The sequence below is a fragment of the Danio rerio genome, chromosome 12 (genome assembly GCF_052040795.2).
Source record: "Danio rerio strain M-AB ecotype USA chromosome 12, GRCz13ab, whole genome shotgun sequence".
Classification (NCBI taxonomy): Eukaryota; Metazoa; Chordata; class Actinopteri; order Cypriniformes; family Danionidae; genus Danio; species Danio rerio.
The window spans coordinates 25,086,936-25,114,270 of NC_141032.1; the positions used below are offsets into that span (position 1 = coordinate 25,086,936).

The following is a 27,335-nucleotide window of genomic DNA, read 5'->3' on the forward strand; positions in this document are numbered from 1 at the left end:
AAGTGTTTTGTGTTTAGGGTATGTTGTCGCAGCCAAGGTAACAGGCTTTCTGTAACGGCTTGTTTTATAGCTAACAGATGCTAGAAACGTTAGCATGAATATTTAATGCACAGTATGCTATATTTGTTTGCAGTTTTAGAAGCTGAGATTTTTAATAATAAACTCATGTTTAGTATTATTTGTTTTCAGATTGCAAAATTTTTGATTGAGTTTTATGCCTAAATGACAACGATTTGGCTATGTATGCACTGTATGTCAGTGTAGCTATATGACATAATGAATAAACAACTGACCCTTAAAGTATGATTTAAACATTGTCCTGTTTGTGATATGGCTTTGGTGTATACTTGTTAATCCACTTAAATCTTTAAATAAAGATTATATTATATTATAAATAGGGATGTCTATCCGTTCACGGCAAAGTAGAACAAGGAAGCAGCTTGAAGTGGAAAGCGCGAGTATGTGTGCGGTCTGGAGTTGGGAAGAGACGATTGTAACGTCGGGAGTTTTGGATCCACATGCAGGCTTATTTAAAGTCAGGCAAGCGATGGTCAACACAGGTGCAAACAGGTATTTGGAGACAGTCCAGAATCACAGTCGAATACAGGCTAGAGGTCAGAAAGGCAGGCGGCAGGCAAAGACAAAGAGGCTAACAAGGCTAACGGTCGATACACAAGATAACAAGACTGGGAAAACGCGTTGTAGTGTTACTAGTGACCGACAACAAGACTCGGCCAACTGAAGGGGTGAATGTGTGGCTTAAATAGTGTGTGTTAATCAGTCTCTGACAATCCTCAGGTGGTGTGAATGTAATCAGTCTGAGGAAGCATGTGTGAGTGACCGGAGTTCATGTATGAAAATGTAGTACAGAAATGGCGGATTTGTAGTCCATGGTATTTGAAGGTGCAAACCAGCGATCTTATGGAAAATGATCGCTGGTAATCATGACAACGATAAGCGTTTTCAAGGGATACCGTGGTTTGGAAGAGTCAAGGTTTTAAAATCGGCAACATTTTCTGTAATACCTTTCCTAAGGTAAGTAAGATTTTTTATTTACATTTTTTTTTCTGTATCTTCAGAAGAAAAAATATGCAAAGATGCTGTTTTAAAATGTAAAGAAATCTGTGTTTTTGAAACTAACGAAGACAGCAAAAGTCAACTATTCATTTGAGTTATTTAGCCTGACATGTTTACTGATCCAAAATAGTATAAATCTTTCAGAAAATAAATTATGTTGTTTTCAAAGGGGAAAAAAGTTTTTGTTTTTTTATCCAGACATTTTAAAACAAGATGTTTTAGAGCAGTAATCACAATACCGTGATAAAGTGAAACCAAGATTTTTTTATCCAAAGTTAGGTCATAAGATTCTTTTACCGGCCCATACCTACTCTGGAGATATTATAAAGTTAACAACAATGACAACAGCATTGCTATAGCAAATTGTAAGATATGTAAACTTGGAATTGCCTGCTGGGTATTTTAAGTTGAGGTGCTGTTTGTTGTTTGGTTAAATAGGATTTGTTTATATTTACTGTTGCACTAAAGTCAAAAAGTGAAGAATTTATGTTATTTATTACTTGATTGTTAAAGCTCCCTCTTAGAAGTGCTCTGTTTCTTAACAGAATTGTTAAACGTAAAAATAAGGTGAATTAAATAAAAAATAAGGAACATCCTGGAAATATTTCCTCCTTCTTAATTATTTTTTTAAGTATTATAGAAGTATTTGATCGGGTTTCGGTATCGGTAGATACTCAAAATCAAATAACTCGGACTTGAGGGCAGAAAAACCTGGGGCATCTCTAATTATAAAGACTATATTAAACTGTTTCAGATTCATTTAAAAACACTTATTCATACCAACAAGTGAAGTCTAAGTCGTCAAATCATTCAAATTGATGAGATATTTTTAAATAGACTGCAAAAATTTGTCGTCTTGGAATTATAAGGTTCTGTCTGCGTTCTAAATGATTTTAAGACATTGAGCTTCAAATGTTTTGCATTCCATACAGTAAACAATATGAGTGTAACAGTTCTCTTTCATACATGAACATGATAGAGACCCTAAATGTAATCTAAATGTAAATTATGAAAATTATCGTAAATTTGCAAATTGGGGTATAAAACAGGGCAAACGCAGATACCGTAGCACCTTCTAATTCTAAAAAGTCATTTTCTGCTTGGAATTATAAGGTTCTGGGAGATCATTAATTGAATCTTTACTTTTCAAGAAATACAATCAGTCTGCTTATTAATTTAATTTAAAAAAATTGTGTTGTAAACAATATGTTCATGTTTAAGTAAGTTGAATTTTTGCTTTCTATAACATTTGTTTAATGTTTTAGGATGAATATGAAGTCCAGTGAAGATGTTGATTTTATGTAATTATGCAATTAATATGGTAATATCTATTGTTGTAAGTAAGATGAATTGAATTGAATTATTTATTTGCCATTCAAGGCTTAATATCAAATTTAAAGTTGCCAGGCACTCTGTGAACTAATTTCGAGAAGAGCATGTGATATGATTGATCGCAGCTGATCCCCGACCAGTAATCATTAGCTAGCCAATCAGATCATTCCAAAATCACCATAAATATCCTGCCTAACTTTACTCCTATCTTCGTTTTGAAAGACCCCCCTCCTCCTCTTTTCTAGTTTAATCCAGGATTGGGCGACATGGTGGCTCAGTGGCTAGCACTGCTACCTCACAGCAAGAAGGTTACTGGTTTAAGTCCTAGCTGGGCCAATCAGCATTTCTGTGCAGAGTTTACATGTTCTCCCCATGTTCGTACACCGGTTTCCTCCAACTGTTCAAAGACTTGTGATATAAGTGAATTAAACAATAGTAACAGTCACATGCTCTTTAATACCGAGCTTCTCTATGTAAGTACTGTATGCACTGGTGTGGTTGGCGGTCTATTCCTATAGAGCTGTCATTGTTAATCAAGGAATTGGGGAATTGGGAAGCTCTAGAGAACTAACTGATCTTGTACCCCTTTACATGCTCATTGACCAGGCGGGAGCCTTGGGCTCATCCATCTCTGAGCTCAGGGCTCTTTCCCAGGACAGCATGCCAAACCTGCTAACATCATCTAGCATTATCCAGGTGCGAACTCTTGAAACACACTTAAATTACTAAAGCTAAAGCTAACAGAAATTAAGCTCAATAGAAATCTATATAAAGAAATATTAGGGATTCACAGTGGTGCAGTGGGTAGCACGATCGCCTCAGAGCAAGAAGGTCACTGGTTTGAGCCCCAGCTGGGTCAGTTGGCATTTCTATGTGAAGTTCGCACATTCTCCCTGTGTTCGCGTGGGTTTCCTCTGGGTGCTCTGGTTTCCTCCACTAGTCTTAAGACATGTGTGATATGTAGGTGAATTGAATAAGCTAAATTGGCTGTAGTGTATGTGTGTGAATTCAGGAGTGTATGGGTGTTCCCAGTGTTGGGTTGTGGCTGGAAGGGCATCCGCTGCGTAAAACATATGCTGGATAAAATTGGCGGTTCATTCCACTGTGGCGACTCCTGATTAATAAAGGGACTATGCCGAAAAGAAAATGAATGAATAAAGAAATATTCATAACTAAAACTTTAATAGAGAATGTCCAGTTTGGGAAAGTTATATCTTGGTGTTTTGGGGGATTTTTCCATCATCGGCACTTCGAAAATTTGCAATCCTTCAGTGATATTACCACAATACTGGAATGTTTCATAACTTGAATTATAGGGTTAGGCTTTATCATGCAAACAATGCTTTTAGACCCTGATCATATGTCTGTTGATGTTTGTTGTCAAAGTTAATGAGTTACAATACTTGATAATGTCTCGCAAATTTTTGAAACAACAATTCGAATGTTAATGTAGACAATAACTATCGCACAATTAAAAATAAGTATCTAAAAATAGAAGCTACATAAAAAGTTCTAATGAATCCTATGAAAAGAAAATGCTAAAAGAAAACGGCCTTAAATTCCTGTGGTACAGTAAGCAGCTTGTATCTGTATCTCTTCTATTATTAAGAGAAAAAAAAACTGACCTACACAAACTTCTTTGGGTCTTTCTACACCAAATTCTTTCTGTTCTAAAACAAGCACCATCTGTGCTTTAGGGGTTATTTATCCTGCAGGTGCATTTGTGGCATTTAGGCCTTAAGGCAGCTCTTTCATCATTTCTCTTCCTCTCTGACACTCAGCATGCCTTTTCGTGCCTATTTTGTGCCTGTCGTTACCTATTTCCTTGCATTCATTCTGATCTGCCAGATGAATAGAGGCAGGAATTAAGAGCACTCTCTCACATTCACTGTATACTGTATGAAAGCCCAATAACAAAGTGATGGAAACAGTAGAAGCACTTTATAGCAGCTATTCTATAGTCCATGGGGAAAGTGACAGTGACTAATAGATTATTGCCATTTCCTGTAGCCGGTCAGAAAGGGAGTAAAATGAGTCAGTCTTTGGGTTTTAATCCTCAAAGGGAGTGCATATATTTCAACACCCAGACTCTGTGTGTGTGTGTGCGCACAAACAAACTTGCACACCTTTTTTCTTTTTATGCTTTTCCACCCATTTGTGTTATTATAACCCACTTTCCATTGATTCCAATTTATTTTTAGTAGGGGCGTATGATTTTTAGGGTGATGATGAAGGCAATCTGCCCTTTGGGTATTTGGGTAAAATGCTTAGTTTGGATTTTAGCCAAGACTTGTTTTCACATGCTTTTGCCACAGTGGATTCAGGCTTTTCTGAAGTAAGTGGATGTGCTTATGGGCATGTTGCTTTATAGTGATGTTAGTTAAAAAATAACCAGGTGTTCAGTGCTATGTGCAATAAAGGTGTTTTTCGAGGTCTGGTTTCGTTCTGGAAAATATGTGAGCATTTAAGAGCTTTGTGTTACATACTATTTTTTTTTAAGTCCACTTAGATGCCGAGGCATCCAGACTTGTCCTTTTAAGTGCATTTAGGTTAATGTCAAGGTGTTATGATTTATGAGAATACTTGCTTTCTTTCCCTGTATTTCACCCTTGACACACCTTCACACAGCCAGCCCAGAGGCTATGTCTACTTAAACTTCTAGCTTAGCATGACTTTATTCATTCATTTTTCGTCAGTGTAGTCTCTATTTCAGAGGTCGCCACAGCAGAATAAACCTCCAACTCATTTATTCATTTTCTTGTCAGCTTAGTTCCTTTATTAATCCGGGGTCGCCACAGCGGAATGAACTGCCAACTTATCCAGCACGTTTTTACGCAGCGGATGCCCTTCCAGCCGCAACCCATCTCTGGGAAACATCCACACACACTTATTCACACTCATACACTATGGACAATTTAGCCTACCCAATTGACCTGTACCGCATATTTATGGATTGTGGGGAAAACTGGAGCACCCGGAGGAAACCCACACGAATGGAGGGAGAACATATAAACTCCACACAGAAACGCCACCTGACCCAGCCGAGGCTCGAACCAGCGACCTTCTTGCTGTGAGGCGACAGCACTACCTACTGCGCCACTGCGTCATGTTAAACCTCTAACTATAGCGGCATATGTTTTACTCAGCGGATCCCTTTCCAGCCGCAACCCAATACTGGGAAACACCCATTCACACACACACTAATAAACTACGGACAATTTAGTTTGCTCAATTCACTTATACTGCATGTCTTTGGACTGTGGGGGGAAACTAGTAAAGGGGTCTGGATGCAGACCTGGTGCAGTGCAATCTGAGCTGCATCCAATGCTTTTTAATGCGCTCACCTAACCCCACCCCTAACCCTACCCCTCACAGTGACGTTACTACAGTAGCTCCATTGAGTGCATTGTGTTTGACATTGCATCACTGAGATATGCAGTCTCAGCTTGCATCATGAAGGCTCCATCCAGATAATCTATCCAGATAAACTGGAGCACCCAGAGGAAACCCATGCCAACACTGGGAGAACATCCAAACTCCACACAAAAATACCAACTGACCCAGCTGGGACTCAAATCAGAGACTTTTTGTTGTAAAGCAACAGTGCTAACCACTGAGCCACTGTGCTGTCACATGTCTTTTTTCCAGAGCTTTTGTTGCTGTCAATATTTGATACAGTACATACATTAGCACACAGTCCAATGTTTTTGGAAAAACTCTTGTTGATTCACAAAAATCAAAATTCAAACAAGAGAAATTTGTCTTCAAAAAGTTTAATTAATTCTGAAAACTTGTTAAGTCTGTTCTGAAATATTTTTCTAAACAAAATACTTGATTTGAAGACTAAATTGCCTACATTTTCTTACAATAGTTTATAATGTTTTTTCCTATTATTTAAAAAAAAATAATTACCATAATTTAACAACCAAAACATACTATAATATGAGAACACTAAGGTTTTGCTCTACAAACGTCAATGTGAAGTTTTTCCATTTAACACAAGTTACATCAATAATAATTCTAACAATAAAAATAATAAAAAGAAGGGCTGGCCGATATTGGATGCTGGGATGCACAAGAAAAGAAATCAAAAAGCCACTCTGGCGACATCCTTGCATCCTTTTTAATTGACAAGCTCTGCATTGCTGCTCATTTCCGCGTGTGTTGTTATTCTGTCCTGAAGTGACAAGTGCGAGTGTGTGGTTTCCTTTACCATTTTCAGTGGGCTTTGCGCTCGCTGTAACTAGGTGACCATCCATCATTTTCTCAGGGGATGACAAATTGACAAATCATTGCTTGAGCTCCGATACATGTTTATGGAGAAAAGTAAAGAGCACTGCAGCGTTTGGGGCACGCACCACAATGCCACTGGGTGCGCTGCATTTGTCTTAAGTAATTAGTCTGCCGTTATTACTGAAAAATGTATATTCCTTACAAAGGGTGAAGCAGATTGGTTAGTTCTACTCACATTATTCACAGTACGCACGTGGCATTCGGAAAAGTTGAGATGTATTCATCTATGTTTGCCTAGAAAATGTGCATGCGTCACAAGTGTGCTGCACAAGCGTCCCATATGCATGTTGTGCAAGTTGCGCACCTCCATTGGAAACAACAAACTTACACCTTAAGATTATTAGCACTGCGTTCAAGGCATGTGCTCAGCAGCCACATTCAAATAAAACTATAGCGCTTCATACCAAAACGTCATACCAAATCTTTTTTTAATCGATACTGACAAAAGTGTTCTGTCAATAAATACCGATAACGATTTTAACGCCCAGCCCTAATAAAAAGATACAAGACCATTTCTTCTTTTAGAAGGTATACATGTCAAAAATAATTTTTGCAGCTTGTACAAACTACTGTATGTATTTAAAATGAGCTGAATTAATACAATCTTGAGTTTTTAGAGGGACATCTTAATGGTTTTCTTTTCAATCCACATAAATTTGTAAAAACAACTAAGTTAACTTAATAAATTTGTGTTGGGACAATATGAAGGTATTGTGTGGAAAGTTTCCATATTACAACTCTCTCAGAACTGGGAATGGTAAGTGGCTAATGGCATTCTTTCAGGGATTAAAACACACAGGCATGTGCTGCTTTGGCTCATAAACACCTTCATACGTGGGACCTAATAGGACAGAGTGAGCAAATGGTTATGCATTATTTAAATTTTATTTTTATTTTTTTTCAGAAATCAGAAAAGAAAAGCCTTCGGTAACACTTTATAATAACTGCACACTATGAACCATTTATTAAGCATTAGCAAACAGTAAATTCATTATTTGTTAAGCATTGACTCTACATAATAAACACTAAAAAGCAGATTAATAAACTATTAATATCAACATTTTTATATCTTATTATTCAGGCATATACTAATAGTTCACTTGTATGTTAATTAATGCTTTATTAAATCATTTTTTTCCAGTTTTGTGACCTAATCTAAAGCGGTATTTAAGGTGGACTATTATAAGGTGGACTATATACGCATTATAAATCCCTTATAAATGACAAATAAAGGCTCAGTTAAATTCTAAACAGAAAAAAGAAAACAAACAACTTTATTCATTTCTGTTTATTTGAAAATACACAATTGAAACTGAATCAAATGAAAAACAAATCTGTGCAACCTTATCTAAAATAAAATGACTCTACAGTTTAGACATTGCATCTTATTATATTGTTAAATTACTATACTGTAGTTGTTTTATCCAATTTTATTTTGACACTTCTGTTATTCAGCAATGTTTAAACTTTACAGTAATGTAACTTTTTAGATAAGGTTGCAAAGATTATTGTTCCTGTGATACCAAGCCTTTAAATGTCATTTTTAAGGGTTTTATAATGCATAAATAGCTCTCACTTTAGATTAGGTCACAAACTGCAATAAGTTGAGGTAAAAAAAAACATTTATTAACCAACACAATCTCACGGCAATTCGTAACTTTTTCATTTAGTGGCTAATTCGTATGAATTCGTACGATCTAATTCGTACAATTTAGTACAATTTGCTTATCCCCCAATGACGGTTGGGGTGGGGTCAGGTGCCACGCCTCCTTTTTAAAATCGTACAAAACGACTGAACTCTGAATTAGCCACTAAACTGGCAAAACGTAAAATACTTACGTTTTCTCATGAGATCAGGCTGTTATTAAAATACAAATTAACTGTTTATATATGCCTGAATAATAAGATATATAAATGTTGATTTCAAAAGTTTATTAATCATTTACTTATTCTCAATGATCTTAAAAACCTTCAGCTACTCGTAAAAACAAATGGTTTGTAAATAATGCAATACTTAATCTAGTAATTAAAAATCAATCAGTCGCAATTTATGAAAATACAATTATCAAGCACATTATAAATGTGGTTATAAGTCAAGAATACAGCATTTGTAGCTGCAGGTATAAACTGCTTACTAATGCTTATTAATGTAGAGTTAATGCTTAACAAAGAATGAATTCACTAGATACTAATGCTTAATAAGTGATTCATAGTGTGTAGTTATTATAAAGTATGCAGTAATGGTGCAATTAGCAGCCATATGAAGTACAAAATCAGCAGCTAACATGCTCTGGCTTGCACCTCCACTATTTTATGTTTTGATTTCTTTATGAGTGCAATAAGTGCATATTATATTTGTACAGGATGGGAGACCACATGAAAAAGCTAGGTTGCTGAATTGGTTTTAGTAAGACCAGCAGGGGGCGCTCAACCTGTGGTCTGTGTTGGTCCTAATGCCCCAGTATATTGATGGGGACTCTATACTGCTTAATGAGCACTGTTATTCAGATGAGACGTGTAAAGTGCTCTGACTCTGAGTGTCCAGAAAAGTGCTAAATAAATGTAAGGAATTATTATTATTATTAGAATGTTGAAAGCTGGGATAATATACATTTTACACTTATTTTCTGACTTTAAAACTATTTGAAAACTTGGTAACACTTTATAATAACTGCACAATGTGAATAATTTATAATGTAATAGCAAATAGATAATTCACTATTTGATAGGTTAGGCAAGGCAAAACAAGGCAAGTTTATTTATATAGCACATTTCATGCACAGTGGCAATTCAAAGTGCTTTACATTAACAAGAATAAAAGAGACAAGTATAAGAAACAAGTATAAGCATTAACATTAATAGAAATTAGTAAGCAGTTTATACAAATATGTATAATGTGCTTAATGTTTGTTATTGATAATGTCTTTACTAATAAATTAAATATTGCATTATTTACAAAGCTATTATTTAAGAGTAGTTGGTGGTTTTTAAGATCAATCAAAATAAGTAAGTTGATTATTAATAACTATTCAAATAAATATTTATATACATTTTATTTTTCAGGTATATAGTAACAGTTACTTTATGTTCATAAATGCTTTATGAACACAACTTCATGCATTTTTGTGATCTGAGGTCTATTTGTACTATACTAATGTTGATTAATGTAGAGTTAACGACCATTTAACTATTTGCTAATGTTTAATAAAATATTATAGTATAGTATAATAAAGATTTTTGGGGGGAATTCTTATAACTTAAATTTGGAAAGTTAACCTAATTTATTTGTGTAGGGACAACATGAATTAATTGTGTGGAACCCTGCCTTTTTACAATCTTTTTTTTTTTTTTTTTTACATGTAATAAAAATATAACAACATTACATCACAATCATATTTACATCTTTGTTTTCAATTTAGAGGAAAAAACATATCATAAAAAATAAAACAAAAAACATACAAAACTAAAAAAAGGGATTAAAAATAAAATGAGAAAAAAGGGGTCGGGGCACAGGTTGTTTAAATTAGTAACAGATTATTATAGATAAAACATTAGGAAGGAATTATTGAACAAATAATTAATTATTGGCATGCTCCAGAATATCAATATGACAGTGGTTTGTTTACCCTGCGTTTTTGCAGTGTAGAATAAAACCTTGCATTATTGCATATAATCATTATCATCACATTTTTTCTCTCACAGTAAATGTTTTTGGCTGTATAGATGTATGTTTGAAAATGATTTCTTCAACACTTAGCCTTCATCTTCTTTCCTCTCTCATTTCTTTCAGTGTATGAAAGAAGTTTGTTGTTGCTGTCATTCAGCGCTCTTACACTTGAAGCTTTGCAGACGTTTCTTTGGAATGCTGCTATTCCTATAATGCCTCTCCTCAATGGTCCTTTCTTGCACTGCTATTGGCTGAACAGAGAGTCTTTTAAAAATAAAGTATTATTTTCCCCAATTTTACAAAACACATTTGATAGACAGGAATGATGTGCTGTCTTTACATGCAACACTACATGAAACAACACAAAATAAGAGTGCTGTTTGTAATGAAAAAAAAAAGATTCTACCTAGACAATAAACAGAACCATGATTTTCCTTTTTTAGTGTAAAGGTTCAACATACTGTAGATGACAAAGATCAGTGTGAATATTTGAGGAACTGCTGCTTGTTTAATGCTTATTGGTTATCTTTCTGACAGTAGGTTCGAGGCTTAATAAATTGTGTCTGGCAGGTGAAGTGGAGGTCTTCCACATTCTCCTGTTCCTCTATCCTCCTCCTCTCTTCCCTTTAACCCACACCCTCTCTCTTCTTCCCTTTGGAAGTACAGTATATTTACATGGGCCAATTTTTATGAAACCAAACGAATCCAGTCTGATTAAAAAAATTCAAAGTTAATTTTATATACAGTATTTAACATTCAAAGTGAATCAAAAATGTTTTTACTAAATTAAGGTATAGAACAGTAGTTTTAGGACAACTGGAAATCGAGAAAAGAAAGAGAAAAATATCTTATGCAAAAAATCCCCCTCTATATAAAATGTAGATTTGAATAGTATTTCTAACTTTAGTTAAAATAATTCCAATTATACTTAACCATCATATAGACAGCTTTTCCGCTGTTACCAGTTTGTCCTGTAGCTCGCCATGTACGTCGACGAACTTGACATGTTGAGAGAAGTTGCCAATAAGGTTCAAGTCAATCGAAGAACGGTTCCAGAAAGTGGCTAAGACAAAAACAGAAGCCAAAATTAAACAAGTAAATAACAGGGTGAGAATGTGGTAAAGTCTGAAAACATGGTAAAAATCAGGCAAGGGTTTTCTTTTTCTGAATTGCTTTTTAAAACCATTTGGGTTTTGAATGTTGGGTTTGGAAGTTGGTGGGCGGGTCAATCGTTGCTTTTGAAAACACTATTGGTTGGGTTAGGGCAGGGGTCGACAACCCAAAATGTTGAAAGAGCCATATTGGACCAAAAAAAACAAAAAACAAATATGTTTGGAGCCGCAAAAAATGTAAAGCCTTATATAAGCCTTACAATGAAGGAAACACATGCTGTATGTGTATATATAGTAGCTATATTAGCCTACTATAAAAATGACTAAGTTGGCTACAAATGCATAATGAGCCTTCATGATTAAATAGCCACTGAAATCAAGTGGTTGGTCACCATCTGTGAACGGTTTTCCATGCTTTATTATCTCCCGGTTTGTTTACAACAGCCACCTGCCTGGCATCCCGCCCTGCTGATAGAAACCTGTGTCGCAGGCTATGACGCAAATCTTCGTTGACAGAAATGTTGAAATTAAATATTAACTCTACACACTTTTACAGCATTTGAAAACATTAAAAATGTTTGTCCTCCTATAGAAATCATATTAAAACAAAAATATATACTAACCTTCCCCATCTTTTCGAACATTTTTGAAAAAGCTTCAGGGAGCCACAAGGGCAGCGCTAAAGCCGCGGGTTGCTGACCCCTGGGTTAGGGGAAGGAGGAGAGTGGGTCAGTTGATCAGTCAGTCATTCCCTCAGTCAATCAGTCAGTCAACAATGGCCTCTGGTGGATTACGGCGGAAACAGCAGGTTTTCAGATTCCTGAAAAGAAAAACTGCAAATATCGTACCTCCAGGGGCATATTTGGTGCTCTGCAGCAATGTCTATAGAGGTACGTTTTTAAAATGAGCCTGGGTTGATGATATCATGACTATATTAATTGGGCTAATTATAATAAATGCAGAACACTTTTTTAGCATTTAAAATATAACAAAAAACTACATTAAACAGAATTTAAAAGATAAAATAATTAAGCCCGCACACAACATAATGTCAGCAGTCCTTTTTCCTCTTGTAGTATATAGTCTAATTTTCTGCCTTTGTTGCTATGATTCATGTGTACGCCAGGACCCAAATAAGTGCATATATCAGAAATGCTGTGTCTGGATCAGAGCTGGACCTTAGCTGAAACCCCAGTAAACAATGTGAAAATCTGATCCTAAATCAGCACTCTGCACAAATACATGCTGTTGGATCTCTGGGGGCAGACTTCCTCCCTGAGCTCTGATGAAAATCAATGTCTGTGGTTCTGGCAGAGTCTGCCTAAAACATTTATCAAAATCATCTGATGGAAAGAGCCTGGATCTAAGGAAACGAGTCTGTGATGGCTGCTATACATGTACACTGAGAGGATTTCTTTTTGATTGCCGTATATTCAGTGATCAAGGAAGAACCAGAGTAAAAAAAATAACAGGATGGGGACTCATACATTTTACATTAAAGCAGATTGGTTTCTTAATTGGGTCTCTACCCCCCATAGGGCTGGTCAGCCATAATCAACGACACGTCTGCAGCATCAGCCTGACCAGATGGTGGACTGAGCCCCGACGTGATGGGGTGGCCTGACAGAGGGATTTTTTTGTGACTTGTTGTCCTGCTGGGCCAACCTCCCCTTTAGCACATCCATCTGACTGTTTGTGTGGACTGCACAAGAGGCACCCTGGCTATAGCAGCTGGGATTAGAGAAGGGGTGTGGTTTGGGGGAGGGTTATTGTGTATGTTATCAAAGAGGGACATCAAGGAGAACGAAAGAGAGGAAGGAAATGTAATTAGACAGAAGAAGTAGGTGGAGGACTTTTGGATGAAGGAAAATGCAAAAACGAATGAAGAATCTGGCCAATCTGAAAGCAGAGGAGTTATGGTTCAATGCAAATAAGTGGATACTGTATGTAGATTAATATAGGGGACTTCATGTTCTCCACATGTTAGCGTGGGTTTACTCCGGGTGCTCCAGCTTCCCCACAGTTCAAAGACATGCGCTATAGGTAAATTGAATAAACTAAATTGGCCATAGTCTATGAGTGTGTGTGTAAACATAAGTGTATGCGTGTTTCCAAGTACTGGGTTGCAGCTAGAAGGGCATCCGCTCTGTAAAAAAATATGCTGATAGTTGGTCGTTTATTCCGCTGTGGTGACCTCTGATAAATCAGAGACTAAGCTGAAGGAAAATGAATGATTCATAGAAGGTGAGCTGTATTCAGCTGCTCATTCCAAGTGATAACTTGCCAACATAGGCTTATTCTGAAAACGTAGCCCTATACGTTTCTGGAGATCGTGAATTATGTAGCCAGAGCTACGTATCTCTGCATTTCATTTTTTAAATGAACTCTGTGGCGGTATGGCAACGTTCCTTTTCTTGCTTACCCGCTGACCACTTGCCTTTGTATGGATGGCTTTCCTGCTGTTATCAGTGTGTCCAGTGGCTCACCATGTACATCGACCAACTTGAGACGCAGAGAAGAGTTGGCCTTGATGATAGGGTTCATGTCTGGTAAAAAACGGTTCCAGAAAGCGGGTAAGACAAAAACAGAATCCAAAAAATAAAATAAACAAGTAAATAACAGGGTGAGAATGTGGTAAAATCTGCAAAGGTGGTAAAAATCAGATAAGGACTTTTCTTATTTTGGATTGCTTTAGAAAATTGTTAGTTGTGTTTAGGAAAGTGGGTGGGCGGGTCAATCAATACAATTGGTTGGGTTTAGGGAAGGGGGAGGGTGGGTCAGTCATTTGGTCAGTCAGTTAGTCATTCAAACTTGGGTTGGGTGATGTCTACCAATTTAGGCGATGGACGATGGCATTGTCGTCGTAGGCGGCGGTGAAATAATTATTTATAAATTATAAATTAATTCATATCTAATTAATTATTTGTAGCCTACCTGAACCACATGGTCTTTGTTTTACCCATAACCGAATTATAAACAAATAAAGAAAAGTTACACACAAATTACCACCTGCCAATCTCTTTTTCCGCGAGACTCTGGCATGAATATGTAGAGTGATCTGTGTCCTTATAATGGCATCGACAAACTTGGTTGTTAAAAAAGGTGCACAACCAACAGGAACCAACCAACATTGTCCGACGTGTTTGCTAAAATTACTAAGTTCAAGCATGAAAGCGAAAGATTGAAAAAGTGTACTGACACTGTGACACGTTACCTGATAAATTCAAAGAACAGAAGAGTCGTTAGATAGAGACAAGATTAAATAAATAGCACGTTTACCAACTAAAGTGAGACGCAATCCAGTGGTACATCCTTGATAAATTGTCCGACGTGTACTGCTCTCTGGGGTGACTGCTGGAGCTTAGAGTCAGACACGCACATAGCCTACATTGCAGCGTATGACAGAGTGTGTTTGTGTGTGGTTTTCAGTGGTATAGTGTGGAAGGAGGGCTTTTCAGAAATGCTAGATGAAACGCCAGTGTGGACATGGATCGATTTCGTTCTAAAATACCATTTTAAACCTAAGAAGTATTAGTGTAAACAGGGCCTAAATGTGCATTTTTCGTGAGAGAGTTACTGCTGTGACAGGGTGGAGGATCACAATGCCGGCTCAACATTGTGATGTCTATCGGCCATCAGCAATGGATGATAGCATCATCTATCACCACAACCCTAGAGGGGATCACTCACCAGAAGCACTGCTCGGCGACGCACCACACAGCGCCATGTGTTTCAGAATTCTACACATAGGTTTCTATCAGGGTACACACTCCGGCGCCACAAGTAGGTGGATGTCTGCGGCGCCCAGTCACGACTCAGGACACTGTTTACATTTCTGCCACCCCACAGAGCACCATATGAATAGTTTCATTTTAAATAACATGCTAATGTGCACGTCTGGTATGTAATACTTTCAACTGTCATGTGCGTGCGGACCTGCAGCGCATCCAGTGTGCGACGCACTCAATTCAAACATTTGGTCAACAGTGGCCTCTGGTGGGTTTACAGGAGAGCAGCAGGTGCGAATGACACTCGCAAAAGAAATTAAAAGTCTGAAAAAGCGTACACAGCAGCCTTTGGTGTATTTGCGAAAACAAAAACTGCAGAAAACAGACCTCCTGGGGTGAATTTTGCTCTGTCCATAAATGTATATAGAGGTACGTTTTCAGAATAATCCTGGGTTGAAACTTCAACATTGTCTGCTCAATTAACTCCCACAAATGACTCAAATTGGACTATTGTCTTGGTCATCTTGTCCTTGCCAAACTGCGTACTCAATGTACTTTGACAATTTCTGTTAAGGCCAGCAGACGAAAATGTTGGATCTCAATTACACTTTCAATGCACAATAATGAAAAGAAGCTGGCTGCTCTGAGGCATTTGGAAAAACAATCTGATATTTATATTTTTAGCCTAAATTTTCAATGTAAAAGAAAGTAGAAAGCAAGAACATAGCGTGGCCTCATCTGCACTATAGTCCTGAGTATCATGCGTGGAATGTTGAGCTGTTTTTTGTCAAAGCCTTCTTAGGGCGGTTCAGGGATATAGGATTGTCTATCTCCTTTGAGACCCCTTGTTGGACTGGTTTGAAGCGCACTATCCAGCTGACCCTGCCCAGCCCAAACAAAGCGCTAATGTACATTTGAACCCCAGCCAGATTATTGCAAGCAGGCATGGTTTCAAAAAGCAGTCATACTCACTCAGATTTTGACCTAGTTTTTAAATACTCCTTACTGTTGCTTTCTCTCCTCCATTAAGGCTTTCCTCCACTGGACCACAGCCAGTGTTCCACACTGCCCGTCCATATGCACTACAGCTTTCTAGGCTTTCTGCACTATAAAATGAGTCCAGTGTCAAATTATGCAATTGGAGCTGAGCAGAGCAGCGTTTACCTCATAACCATATGGAGACCCTGATTGCTTGTGATGAAGACAATGATGATGGTAATTTCTCCAGACCTGTATACAGGGTTCTGGCTGCAGTGCACTAGATCAGAAAGTTTCCATTTACCACATTTACTGCATGTGCAAGGAAAATCTGTGTGTTTAGTGTAATTTTTCACATGTGCACATGAGATAGCATCTTATCTGGGGAGAACTGGAGAGCAACTATTAAAAATGTTGCCAATGTTTTTGTCTAAGAATTTCTTGCTTTCGTGTGTGTGTGCTGACAGGTTGGTTATGCTGTTAAACTGCATTACATTTCTAAGAACTTAAACGCATCTGAAGTACTGTATTTTCAACAGCAACGTCTTTACGGACAACTACAGCTTATGCAATCTGACACAAATTATTTTCTTTTTTATAACTAAGACTATACACCTTAATGCATATGTTTTCTATTTGGGATTATAGACTGTAAAAGATATGGACATAGTATGCAAGACGTTATCCATAGGTTTCTGAAGATTGCAAATGTCAACCGGTACCATTTTGTTTCAAAATTATAAATTATCCTAAATAAAACAAATACATTTAAAGAGACACTATATAAGTGTATAATAATTTTACTCACCTGGGAAATGGAGGCCACGTGAACGGTTTGTGAGCACTTAGGAGCAATTAGGTGCACACAGCATGCCATATTATCTGATAATTGTAAGAAATATTTCCAAAAAGCAAAAACTGTGTAAAGCCACCTAAAGTTGAGCTGACGTGATGGCGACCAGCGAGACCTAGCTGTCACTCAAATGGCCACTCCCTTAATTATGCAGACTTATTATAACTTAACATAAATTAAACGGACAAGTTATAAATTTTTTTTTACCAACCTCACAGTTGTCATGAGTGGTAATATTAGCTATTTGAACCAAAATCGTTCTTTGTACCAGGCCGTAAACACCTTTTTTTTTGACCGCTTACCCCCGTATGGATGGCTTTTCCGCTGTTACCAATTTGTCCAGTTAGCTCGACATGTACATGGATTTGAAATGCAGAGTGGAGTTGATTGTGAAAACGGGGTTTGAGTCTGGTGAAGAATGGTTCTGAAAAGCAAGTAAAACAAAAACAGAAGGCAAAAAATAAAATAAACAAGTAAATAACAGGGTGAGAATGTGGTAAAATCTGAAAACGTGGTAAAAATCAGGCTGCCGTAAGCGCTTTTCTTTTTCTGCATTGCTTTCAAAAACACTGCGCTTGGGTTTAGGAAAGGGGGTGGGTGGGTCAATCGGTGCTTTTTTAAAAACACTATTGGTTGGGTTTAGGGAAGGGGGAGGGTGGGCTGATCGGTCAGTCGACAACAGCCTCTGGTGGATTTACTTAAGAACAGCAGGCGTGAATGGCACTCACTAGAGAAATTTGACATCTGAAAATGCCTACACATCAGCCTCTGGCAAAAACACAAAAACAAAAAAACTGCAAAAAAAAACATTGGTCTTGGGACGTATTTTGCTCCTTCCACAAATGTATTTAGGAGTACGTAATCAGAATAAGCCTGGGTTGGAAAGCATTGTTACTGTTGTCAGTATAGACCATTTTGAGGGATGTAAATAAAAACAATGGTCTTAAGATATTTCCTGTCTTACATTTTTTGTTTATTTAGCTACCGAGAATCTAAAAAGAGGCACATATTGATAAATAATTATTATATAAGTTATTATTGAACTGTCTCTTGTTACAGTTATTAAATAGTTTGATAACAAGCAGGAAATGTTCATTGGTCAATAGCTAAATTTACATTTACCTGTTTTAATGCACATATGTGAAAAATCGGTTGATGGAAACACCAAGATGTGCATACATTTTTAAAATGCGCAAAAAAATTCTGCACATAACTGAGTCGTATAAACTTTATTTTTATAAGAAAAGATGCGCATAAAATACGATGTAAACACTTACCGAATAAATTCCAGTATGCACATTAAAAATGATTATGCGATTTTGTTATAGGAAATCATGTGATGATCAAAATGTATGTGAATGGACAAATCCAGCATGCTGAATGCATTATAAAGCATCTGAAATGTTTTTGTCATTCTAAAAAGCTTTAACCATTTCAGTATTAGTGTTATTATATTATTAATCACCTCCAGAATCAACAGCGTCTGTGCTCCGTGTCACCACACATTCACTGTGTGTCAGTATTGTCTTCTGAGGTGCAAGACATGTATGAAATAACGAAAAGATTCACACAGATTCTCCTACAGCAGAAAATTCCTCTTTACTTCTTGTAGTTTAAGTTTAGAATATATTTATCTCATTGGTATTTTGAGTACTATGAGAAATAAACTGGATGATCTTGTCAGATCAATCACCTTCTGTGGTCCTAAATCCTCTGTCTACTCTTTGTTAATTAATTCTTTAAGGAGGCTTTGGCTTGATTATACCATATGTGTGTCTTTGTATGTGTAGGAGAAGAGTGAGTACATAAGCCAAATGTCGACCCAAATCTCCAGTCAGTTCTCTCTTGTTTGAATGCTGAGAACAACAAGAGTTAGAGATCTCAGAGCTGATATCTGTTGGTTTTAAATGAACCAAAAATACTTGGCAACATTTCAGAAATCTCTGAAAACATTGTCCAGCAATTATAAAGGTTCAACAGGTCCTGTGTGTTTTACAGGGTTGAGAAATATTAAAGAGGTCATTCAGGACTCTGATTAGAAATGCTAGTTTTTACACAGTAGATCTAAAGCCTTCAAATTAATTTGCCAGTGGAAGTCAGTTGACTTTGTGATCTTGCTGTCATGCAGGTGGTGTGCATATTATTTTGGCTTGTGTATTTTGCCAATGAGGCCAGCCATTTTAGTAATGAGGTGTTTCTACATTCCTCGTAGACATGAAAACACATAAACCCTGATGACTGACATAAAGGCATATTCTACGAAATTTCGCTTTAAAAGACCTTGAATTCAGCTCATATGCTGCCCCTGACAAAACAGCCTTTGCTGTAATTAATGCCCTGCCGTGGAACCCAGAGGAAACAGTCAATCTACTAGCTACCAGGCTCTTTAATGCTTCATTAGAGTTTTGTTTGTTTAAAGCTTACCCTCCTCACAGTTACCAGTCTGCCAACACAGGGCCTCCACCCTGCTTCCAACATCCTGAGCATGTGATTTGAGGCTAAGCTAGAGGTTTTTGTTTTATTTGCTTTATTGTTAGAAGGTGTCACACTTTTATAGATGCACCAAAACTGAACTGATAACTGATTAAACTTGCAGGCCGATGTATAGGCAGATAAATATACTTTTTTTAGTCATGTGGAGTTTGCATGTTCTCCCTGCCTTCGCGTGGGTTTCCTCCGGGTGCTCCGGTTTCCCCCACAGTCCAAAGACATGCGGTACAGGTGAATTGGGTAGGCTAAATTGTCAGTAAAAACTTGCTGGATAAGTTGGCGGTTCATTCCGCTGTGGCAACCCCGGATTAATAAAGGGACTAAGCTGACAAGAAAATGAATGAATGAATAAATAAATATTGTTTGACTCTACGGAAAACCATAAAACACTGTTCATTTGACTCTTTTTGTTGCTCTATTGTAATTATTTTTGCTTGCAATTTTTTACTATATATTTTTTAATACATGGTTCAGACTAGGGCTGTGCAATTTGGTAAAAACATCTAATTGTGATTTTTATTAACAGATATTGTGATTTCAGTTTGATTTGCGATTTAATTTTGTAGTCAAGCTTCAGCTCAATATTCTGTTAGTTAAAAAGGAACTGAAAATATATGAACTAACTTTTTTTCAAATTTGTTTAGAAATATTCAGAAATTAAACACTAATTTTTCTCTAGAGCAAACAGTAGTGAGTTATGGTGTTAGTTATCTCCTGGTGCTGTGGCGACAATTCTGGGACAGCTCTTACAAACTACCTGCTTTTGTTGGTGTCTCTGATTTTGAAACCAAAATATTCCCATTATTACCAACATACTGCTTTTCCTTGATTTGAGTTTGGCTATTAATGCTTCTGAAGCGGCAGAAGCCATCATCCCACTTGTCCGCGCTTTCCTGTTTTATTGTGGGTTTTCCACATAGTTCGGTTGCGCAATTCTGATTGGGAAGAACGAAAGTGTGCTTACTCAATTGGCTAGTGAGACTGTCACGCATTTGCTCTGAGTGGGGGAAACTATATAATACATAAATATTTCAAATCGCAGCCTCTTATGATAAGCTAATTGAAACGTTTCAAATCACAATTGCAATTCAATTTCGATTAATCGCACATCCCTAATTCACACCCTTAGAAAATCACCCCAATCAATCCTAATTAATGATTTCTTTGCAAATAGAGCTATTCAACCCATGTGATTAAACTGTATTCATATCGTAAGAAAAATCACCGAAAAACAACATCGCAATGTCAGATTTTTTTCCAATATCATGCAGCCCTATACCTCTAAGACATCCCTCTATGGAATAATGTGCATTATATTGAACTGTGCACTTATAATGACCTCAAGGATTTAGTTCTGTGTCAGTGTAACAGTATTCTTACTCTTTTGTCTTCTCCGCATAGCTCTCTATATTGTGCCTGACTTGTGCATTGTCTTCTTTGATGTGAGATCATAATAAAGATGGCTTTGTCACGAGATTAAGACGCTACAAGAAGCAGTTGACAGTGCATAATTTAGTGTATCTGTTGTTTTATCAAACCATCTGTAATCTAAGTTAAATACGAGGTATGCCACAACTGATAAAGTTATACAGGAAGGCAACTAAACAAACGGAACACAGATAAGTGTGTTATCGTAAAACTGGCACTTGTTGAATCTGATACAGTGTTGAATCTGATATTGTGGGTAAGGCAGGCTTTGTGTTGAAACCTCAGAATCAACGACACTATTGCTTTCTGCTGTGCTGCAGGCTTTGGGTGGATTTCTGCATATCAGTTTGATTCTCTCACCAGTATGATGTCAGGGGGTATAGTTGTTTTTGTGCCAAGGCCAAATACATGGATCAGTGTCCAGATTCAATATCCTGCTGACACACTCGTGAGTTAACTCAAACACAATCGTTGTTTTGCAATCCAGACATACCTTTAGATTGACTTGTTATAGTTTCTTATCAAGTTTCTTATTGTGCTCAGCTATTAAATACAGTTTACAGCTATGGAAATAAAGAACTTGGTTGAGATTATATGCATTTTCACAGCAATTCAGACTATTTGAGAAGTACAGCAGGACTCCCACTTGCAACCCAGGCTCATTCTGAAAATGTTCCACTATATACATTTTTGAAGAGCACCAAATACGTCACAGGAGGTACTTTTTTTGCTGTTTTTGTTTTCACGAATCCACTAGAGGGCGCTGTGTACACTTTTTCAGATCTCAACTTTCTCCAGCAAGTACCATTTGCACCTGCTGTTCTCATGAAAGTCCACCAGAGGCCACTGTTGACTGACTGACTGACTGACTGATGGATTGACTCACCCTTCTCCCCTCCTAAACCTAACTGATAGTGTTTTCAAAAGCACCAGTTGACCTGCCCATCCACTTCCCTAAACCCAACCAACAGTTTAAAAAACAATCCAAAAAAAGAAAGGCTCCTGTCTAATGTTTACCACGTTTTGAGATTTCACCACATTCTCACTCCATTTATTTACTCGTTTATTATAAATTTTTTGGTTTCTGTTTTTGTTTTACCCACTTTCTGGAACTGTTTTTTGCCAGACTCAAGCCTTTCATTTTCATTCATTCATTTCCTGTAGGATTTTTTCTAGCTGTGGTGGCAGGCCTTTTTTTTATGTGGCATTATTTCAATGACAAATGTCGGTGTGCATTATTACAAGTCGAGATGGCATTTATGTAATAGCCTACGAGCATGCAGATCACTTTGCTTGGGCGCCGATTTCCTCTGCTCGTGCACAAAACTTCTTGCACGCCCCCTCAAATATAAGCTGCTTTAAGAGCCCGCAGATATTCTTGTGCGCTCTCAAATAAACGCTGCTGAATTGCGATTTAGTGCAATTATGTAACAAGTATGTCTCCAACATTTATTAGATTTGCTAGGAATATTTATGAATGTCTCCAGTGTTAATGCGTTCTGAAGTAAAGTGAAACAGCTATACATCGTGTTTGCTGTCCTCACGCATCACGCACCAGTCGGTCAGCCAGTCAGCACGTAACGTTAAAAGGTTAAACAAATGACGCACAGCACTACTACGGTTACAGAAAAGTTCACACTGTTAAAATTAATTTACCCTTTAATACGTTTTGGTGTGATTATTACCCGCTATTAAAAAAATTTAATGTTTTGAATGAGAAGCTGTAATGTAGCCATGGCGGGATGAATTTTGGCGTGTCGCCCCGCCATGGAAGAATTAATGTAATGGAAACCATGCAGTGTGTGCTAACGGACAAACTGGTAACAGCAGAAAAACCGCTGGAAGTAATTGGTCAGCTAATAAGTGCAAAAAGTAAAAGCATCATACCGCCCCATAGCGTTGGTTTTAAAGATGAAATACAGCAATAGCTACATAATTCACAATCTCCAGAAATGTACAACATATAGGGCTATGTTTTCAAAATGCGCCTATGATGCACACTTTTAGTTTTACAATTTTTACTGTATTTTTGATGGAATAACCGCATCATTGGTGAGCAGGATAAGCTTATTTTAAAACATTTAAAAATATTACTCACCCCAAACTTTTGTTCCGTAGTGTATGTTAGCACACATTTCAGTTGTTATTTTTTAACAAGAATCTTAGACTTTGCCTCCACTTTGTCTATGACTAATGTCATTCTTTTCTGGCCACATCAGGCTTAAATCTGACAGGTTGACAATGAAGAGCACAGACATTTAATACACAGCAGACAAAAGAAAAGTCTGAGAGTTCAATAAAAGAGTCTTATAAATAATAACATCATAGCTAACAAACATAAATAACAAAGATTATTTACAGTATTTATTTAAGGCTTGTTCACACTGACAGACATTTGCAGCAAAAAAATGACAAGATATTTTTATTTCTATAACGAGAGTGGACAACTAATGCTGGAACTGAGTGCCTGAAAAGTTAAACAGCAATAGGAGAAAGAATAATAAAGTTACCAAAATTATAGAGATAAATTTTAAAAAATGAGATGAAAGAAATTGCAAAAAACGAAAGCTACTGTAGCTGATTCTTGCACTAGTGGAAAAGCAATGTTTGCACACATAATGAATCAATCGTGGATTTGTGAATTAATTTCATTAATCTAAATCTAATTTTTCTCCAATAACCATTGTTCCTCTTTTGCTTTTACCACCTGGGAAACTTTGGTGGTGGGAAACTCTAATGTGGCTTATTTATTTATTTATTTTTTGGTCAGCAAATGTATTTCTCAGCTTCGTTGGCACTTTGTGTACTATTATCCAAGCTCTTCAAGAGTTCACACTTAGCTGATAATCAAAGCGTATTTAGCATGCTGTCCCGGGAGAGAACCCTGAGTAATATCCTCGAGCCTGGGGCTCCCTCCCGTTAGAAGGGCGAGAGGGGAGTTCGAGCTCAGGTCGGTCTTAAGAACTCCCCTGCTTGTCATTGTGAGTAGTGTAAACTAAGGTTGTATTGGGTGATAATTTGTTTTAGTCAATTGGCTATGGTTTAAGTTTTTGGACGATGGGAGGAAACTGGGGAACCCGAGGGAAACCCACATGAACACGGGGAGAACATGTAAACTCCGCACAGAAACACCAACTGGGCTGATAGGTTGGAACAGCGGTGTTCTTGCTGTGAGGCAACAGTGCTAGCCACTGGGCCACTGTGTCGCCCTATCAGAAAAGGGGCAGGAAGTAGGGGTGGAAAAAAAACTCAGATTATTTATAATGCTCCGTAATCATCTAATAGGGCAGATTACGGAGCTAATAAGGAGGCAGCCCTGTTAATCATAAGCACGTGATCTTCTCGAATTTAGTTTATGAATAAACCACACTTATTGCTCTTGGGTAAATGCTCTGATATTTATAAGCTTATTCACGCATGTAAAGGAATCATTCACCATTTTTTTTTACTTACACTCAAGTGGTTCAAAATCTTTTAAAAATTATTTTGTTGAACACAAAAGAAGATGTTATGATAAAAGCTGAAAACCTGTAACCATTGACATCCACAGGAGAAACACATACTCTGGACTTTAATGGTTACAGTTTCTCATCTTTCTTCCTTTATGTTAAACTGGAGAAATTTCTAAAGGTTTGAAACAAGTAAACTGTGTATAGAAGATTTTTTTTTTTTTTTGTGAACTATCCCTTAAGTTTTAGTAAACATAAGCTTATTAATCGTTCCTCTTCACACACATGCGCTGTATCCAGCTGTGGAATTGGAGAAGTGGGGCTGCAGGGCGGAGAAAAGAGGGAGAGGAAACTCAACCGAAAGGAAGGAGGTCCCACTTTTCAGCGAGCAAGTTATGGAGAGAAAGTGAGAGATTCTCTTTTAAGTCTCCAAGCAGCTCTACTTGGGAAGCGTAGCGGTTTGCTTTCGGGATCACGATAAACGGAAAGTGAACAGAGCTGCTCTGTGTTCAGATCGAGGAGAGTTTCAGGAAGTTTTGAGAGTGAAAAGGAGACACTGCCGGGCAGTAGCGAGCGGAGGTGTGCTGCTTCGTGGAGGGGGAAAGCGGGGAAACAGAGACGGCTCTGTTGCGCGGATTTTAATGAAATTCAGCAGCTGTCGGACACACGCCTGCAACCCCTGCCAACCCTGAGTTAGATGCGTTTGACTTTAAGATGCGGAGCGACCCCATACTGTTCGCCTCGAGGGGTGAGTGTCCAGTGTCTCCCACAGCGGAGTCACAGTTGCTTGCTTTAAGACCGTCTGTTAATATTAGGCTACTGTGTCCTGGTGTATTATATTCACGATATGAAAGAAAACCCCATCTTTAATTGCAGATTGAATAGTCTATGTGGTAGTCCTGTATCCTGAAATATTCACGCGCCGTGAGACTTGAGTTAGGACAAAGTTAGTCAAAATACGTAACGTTAAATTTTTTAATCACAGTATGTGCAAAAACAGTAATATTCCAAATAGTAGACATATTGAAAGCGAAATTACCGTGTCTTTTTGGGAAGAACTGGGTTCACCACGTGAATAGTTGAATCCCTCGCAACCCTCAAGTGAGGGCAATGGGCAGTTAGAAAAGCAGTTGCAGTTCGAAATGTGAAGAGGCGGTAAATTTAACGACGTGACGTTGAAGGAGGTAGACTGCTATTTCAAGGCTTTGTAGTTTATTTATTTTTACCAAAAGTGTAAATCATTAATCTTCTGATTAGCATCTATTTAAAAATATTTAGACATTTTACAATTACTATACTAGAATATTGTATTTTTTTTTAATAACCATGCAAGAAAAATGTATTGCAGTCAGTCATGATAACTATAGGATGATACAGGTGCCCTCATCTTCTGTCACAGAAGTCTGCACATTCAGAAACACAACATAAGCTGGATAGGCAGGATATCTGTGATTGGTTGTTTGTCTGGCAGCTGTGAGGTGTCAGGTATCCAGTACGTGCATCACAGCTCTGCACTTGGTTGGGTATGACAGAGCCCTATTGTCCACAGAGGTTTAATGGTATCTGAGTTCAGGGTGTAGCATTGCTTTTAGAGTTTTGTTTGTAAAGGGCCAAGTAGGGTTTTTGTCACAGGCTTCTTAATTGTGATTGGTGGTCAGTTGCAGCAATCAAACATTAGCCTTCTTACGGTATTGTTTCTTTGAGGTACAGTATGGGACCTTACATTATCGCTAAATAACTCCTTAAGGTTTGTGCTTTGTGTCAGGTCCTTATCTCAAGGTTAGTTTGTGTTAAAAAAATCCCCCCAAAACAAAACTGTTTTAGTTACTTTTTTGTGACACAAAAGTTATTTTGAAGAATGTTGTACATTTCCCCCCTTCCTATAAATGTCATGGGCTACCAGTTTCCAACATTCTTCAGAATATTTTTAATTATGTTCAACAGGTTTGGAACAAGGTTTAAAATCCACTTGAAGGAGAGTGTTGAGTAAATTGAGTAAAGTTTTTGAGTTAACTATGCTTTAAAAGAGCATATTATCATTTACATATGTTACATTGACTACAACTCCATACTTTATTTGAAGTTTTGCACTAAAACATGTCAGCACAGTTCCAGATGTCACAGTGTTCCCTGTGGATTTGAACTTTTAATCTTGTTCTGGAGCTCATACTGGGCTGCGCTGGTGGTTAATGTGTTTATTGACATTTATGAACATGGCACTGTGTTGTTAGACCAGTCTGACATGGTATGAACTGGCACTCGATTACAGTGTGTGATGTGGGTATTGGTCTGCTTGCCTACTTGGCTTGATTTTAGAGGGTCTCCTCTTCGACAGTTTCCACTCTGATGACTTTTTAAAGGCTTGCACGTGCCAGAAACCCCCAAAGGCTTTCCTTTCCTCTAAGTGGAGATGTCTGACCCAAAACGACAAAAACGAAGAACAGAGCTATTTAAGTTTGCCTTTCTCCATCTTTTCCACCCACTCTGTCAACTGCTTGGCTCCACTGCAGTCTTTTATCATTTTCTCTGTCAATTGCTACCATAAACATTCACTACTAGAGAGTTAATAGCTTTCTACATTGTCCCTAAGGGGAGAGTGCCAGAGAGGTTTGTGTGTTTGCCTCTCTGGCTAAACGTTTTAAGATAATTTGGGAAACTCTTAAAAGGAAGAAATGTCATGCGTTCATGTTCAAGGGGGCATTTTCTGTGACTATTGGTCCGAGCACTAAACCCAGATTGCTTTGTTTAGTATGCAGTTTACTGAGGGATGGTTTGCATTGATGTGTAACTAAATATTAAAAATTAAAAGATTTATATTACATTTATATGATAAATAAAGGTAAAGGGGTTTCATTTTTCACACAAAAATGAAAATGCACTTATTAATTACTCACCCTCATGTGGTTTCAAAACTTCATGAATTTCTTT

At 37.4% G+C, this 27,335-nt stretch overlaps 1 protein-coding gene and 1 long non-coding RNA gene across 6 annotated transcripts in view; one reads left to right on the forward strand and one right to left on the reverse strand.

Moving 5' to 3' along the window:
- The window catches only part of afap1 (actin filament associated protein 1), a 95,546-nt gene that overhangs the window by 8,196 nt on the left and 60,015 nt on the right, over positions 1-27,335 (forward strand). For 2 of the 4 annotated variants that reach the window (XM_087276263.1, XM_087276265.1), the window contains exon 1: positions 24,784-25,155. The exons of the other annotated variants lie outside the window; for them this stretch is intronic. In XM_087276263.1, the coding sequence (XP_087132389.1) occupies positions 25,122-25,155 (34 nt within the window). In that variant the 5' untranslated portion in view covers positions 24,784-25,121. Of the gene's footprint in view, positions 1-24,783; positions 25,156-27,335 lie in introns of those variants that run through there. 4 annotated transcript variants of the gene reach the window in all.
- Positions 10,331-25,519, reverse strand: LOC147841390 (uncharacterized). Of its 2 annotated transcripts, XR_015504140.1 has the most exons (3): positions 25,447-25,519; positions 17,343-17,464; positions 10,331-11,432 (listed from the first exon to the last, which is right to left on the reverse strand). It is a non-coding gene; the product is annotated as an uncharacterized LOC147841390 (long non-coding RNA). The 2 variants fall into 2 exon arrangements; XR_015504139.1 differs by lacking the exon at positions 17,343-17,464.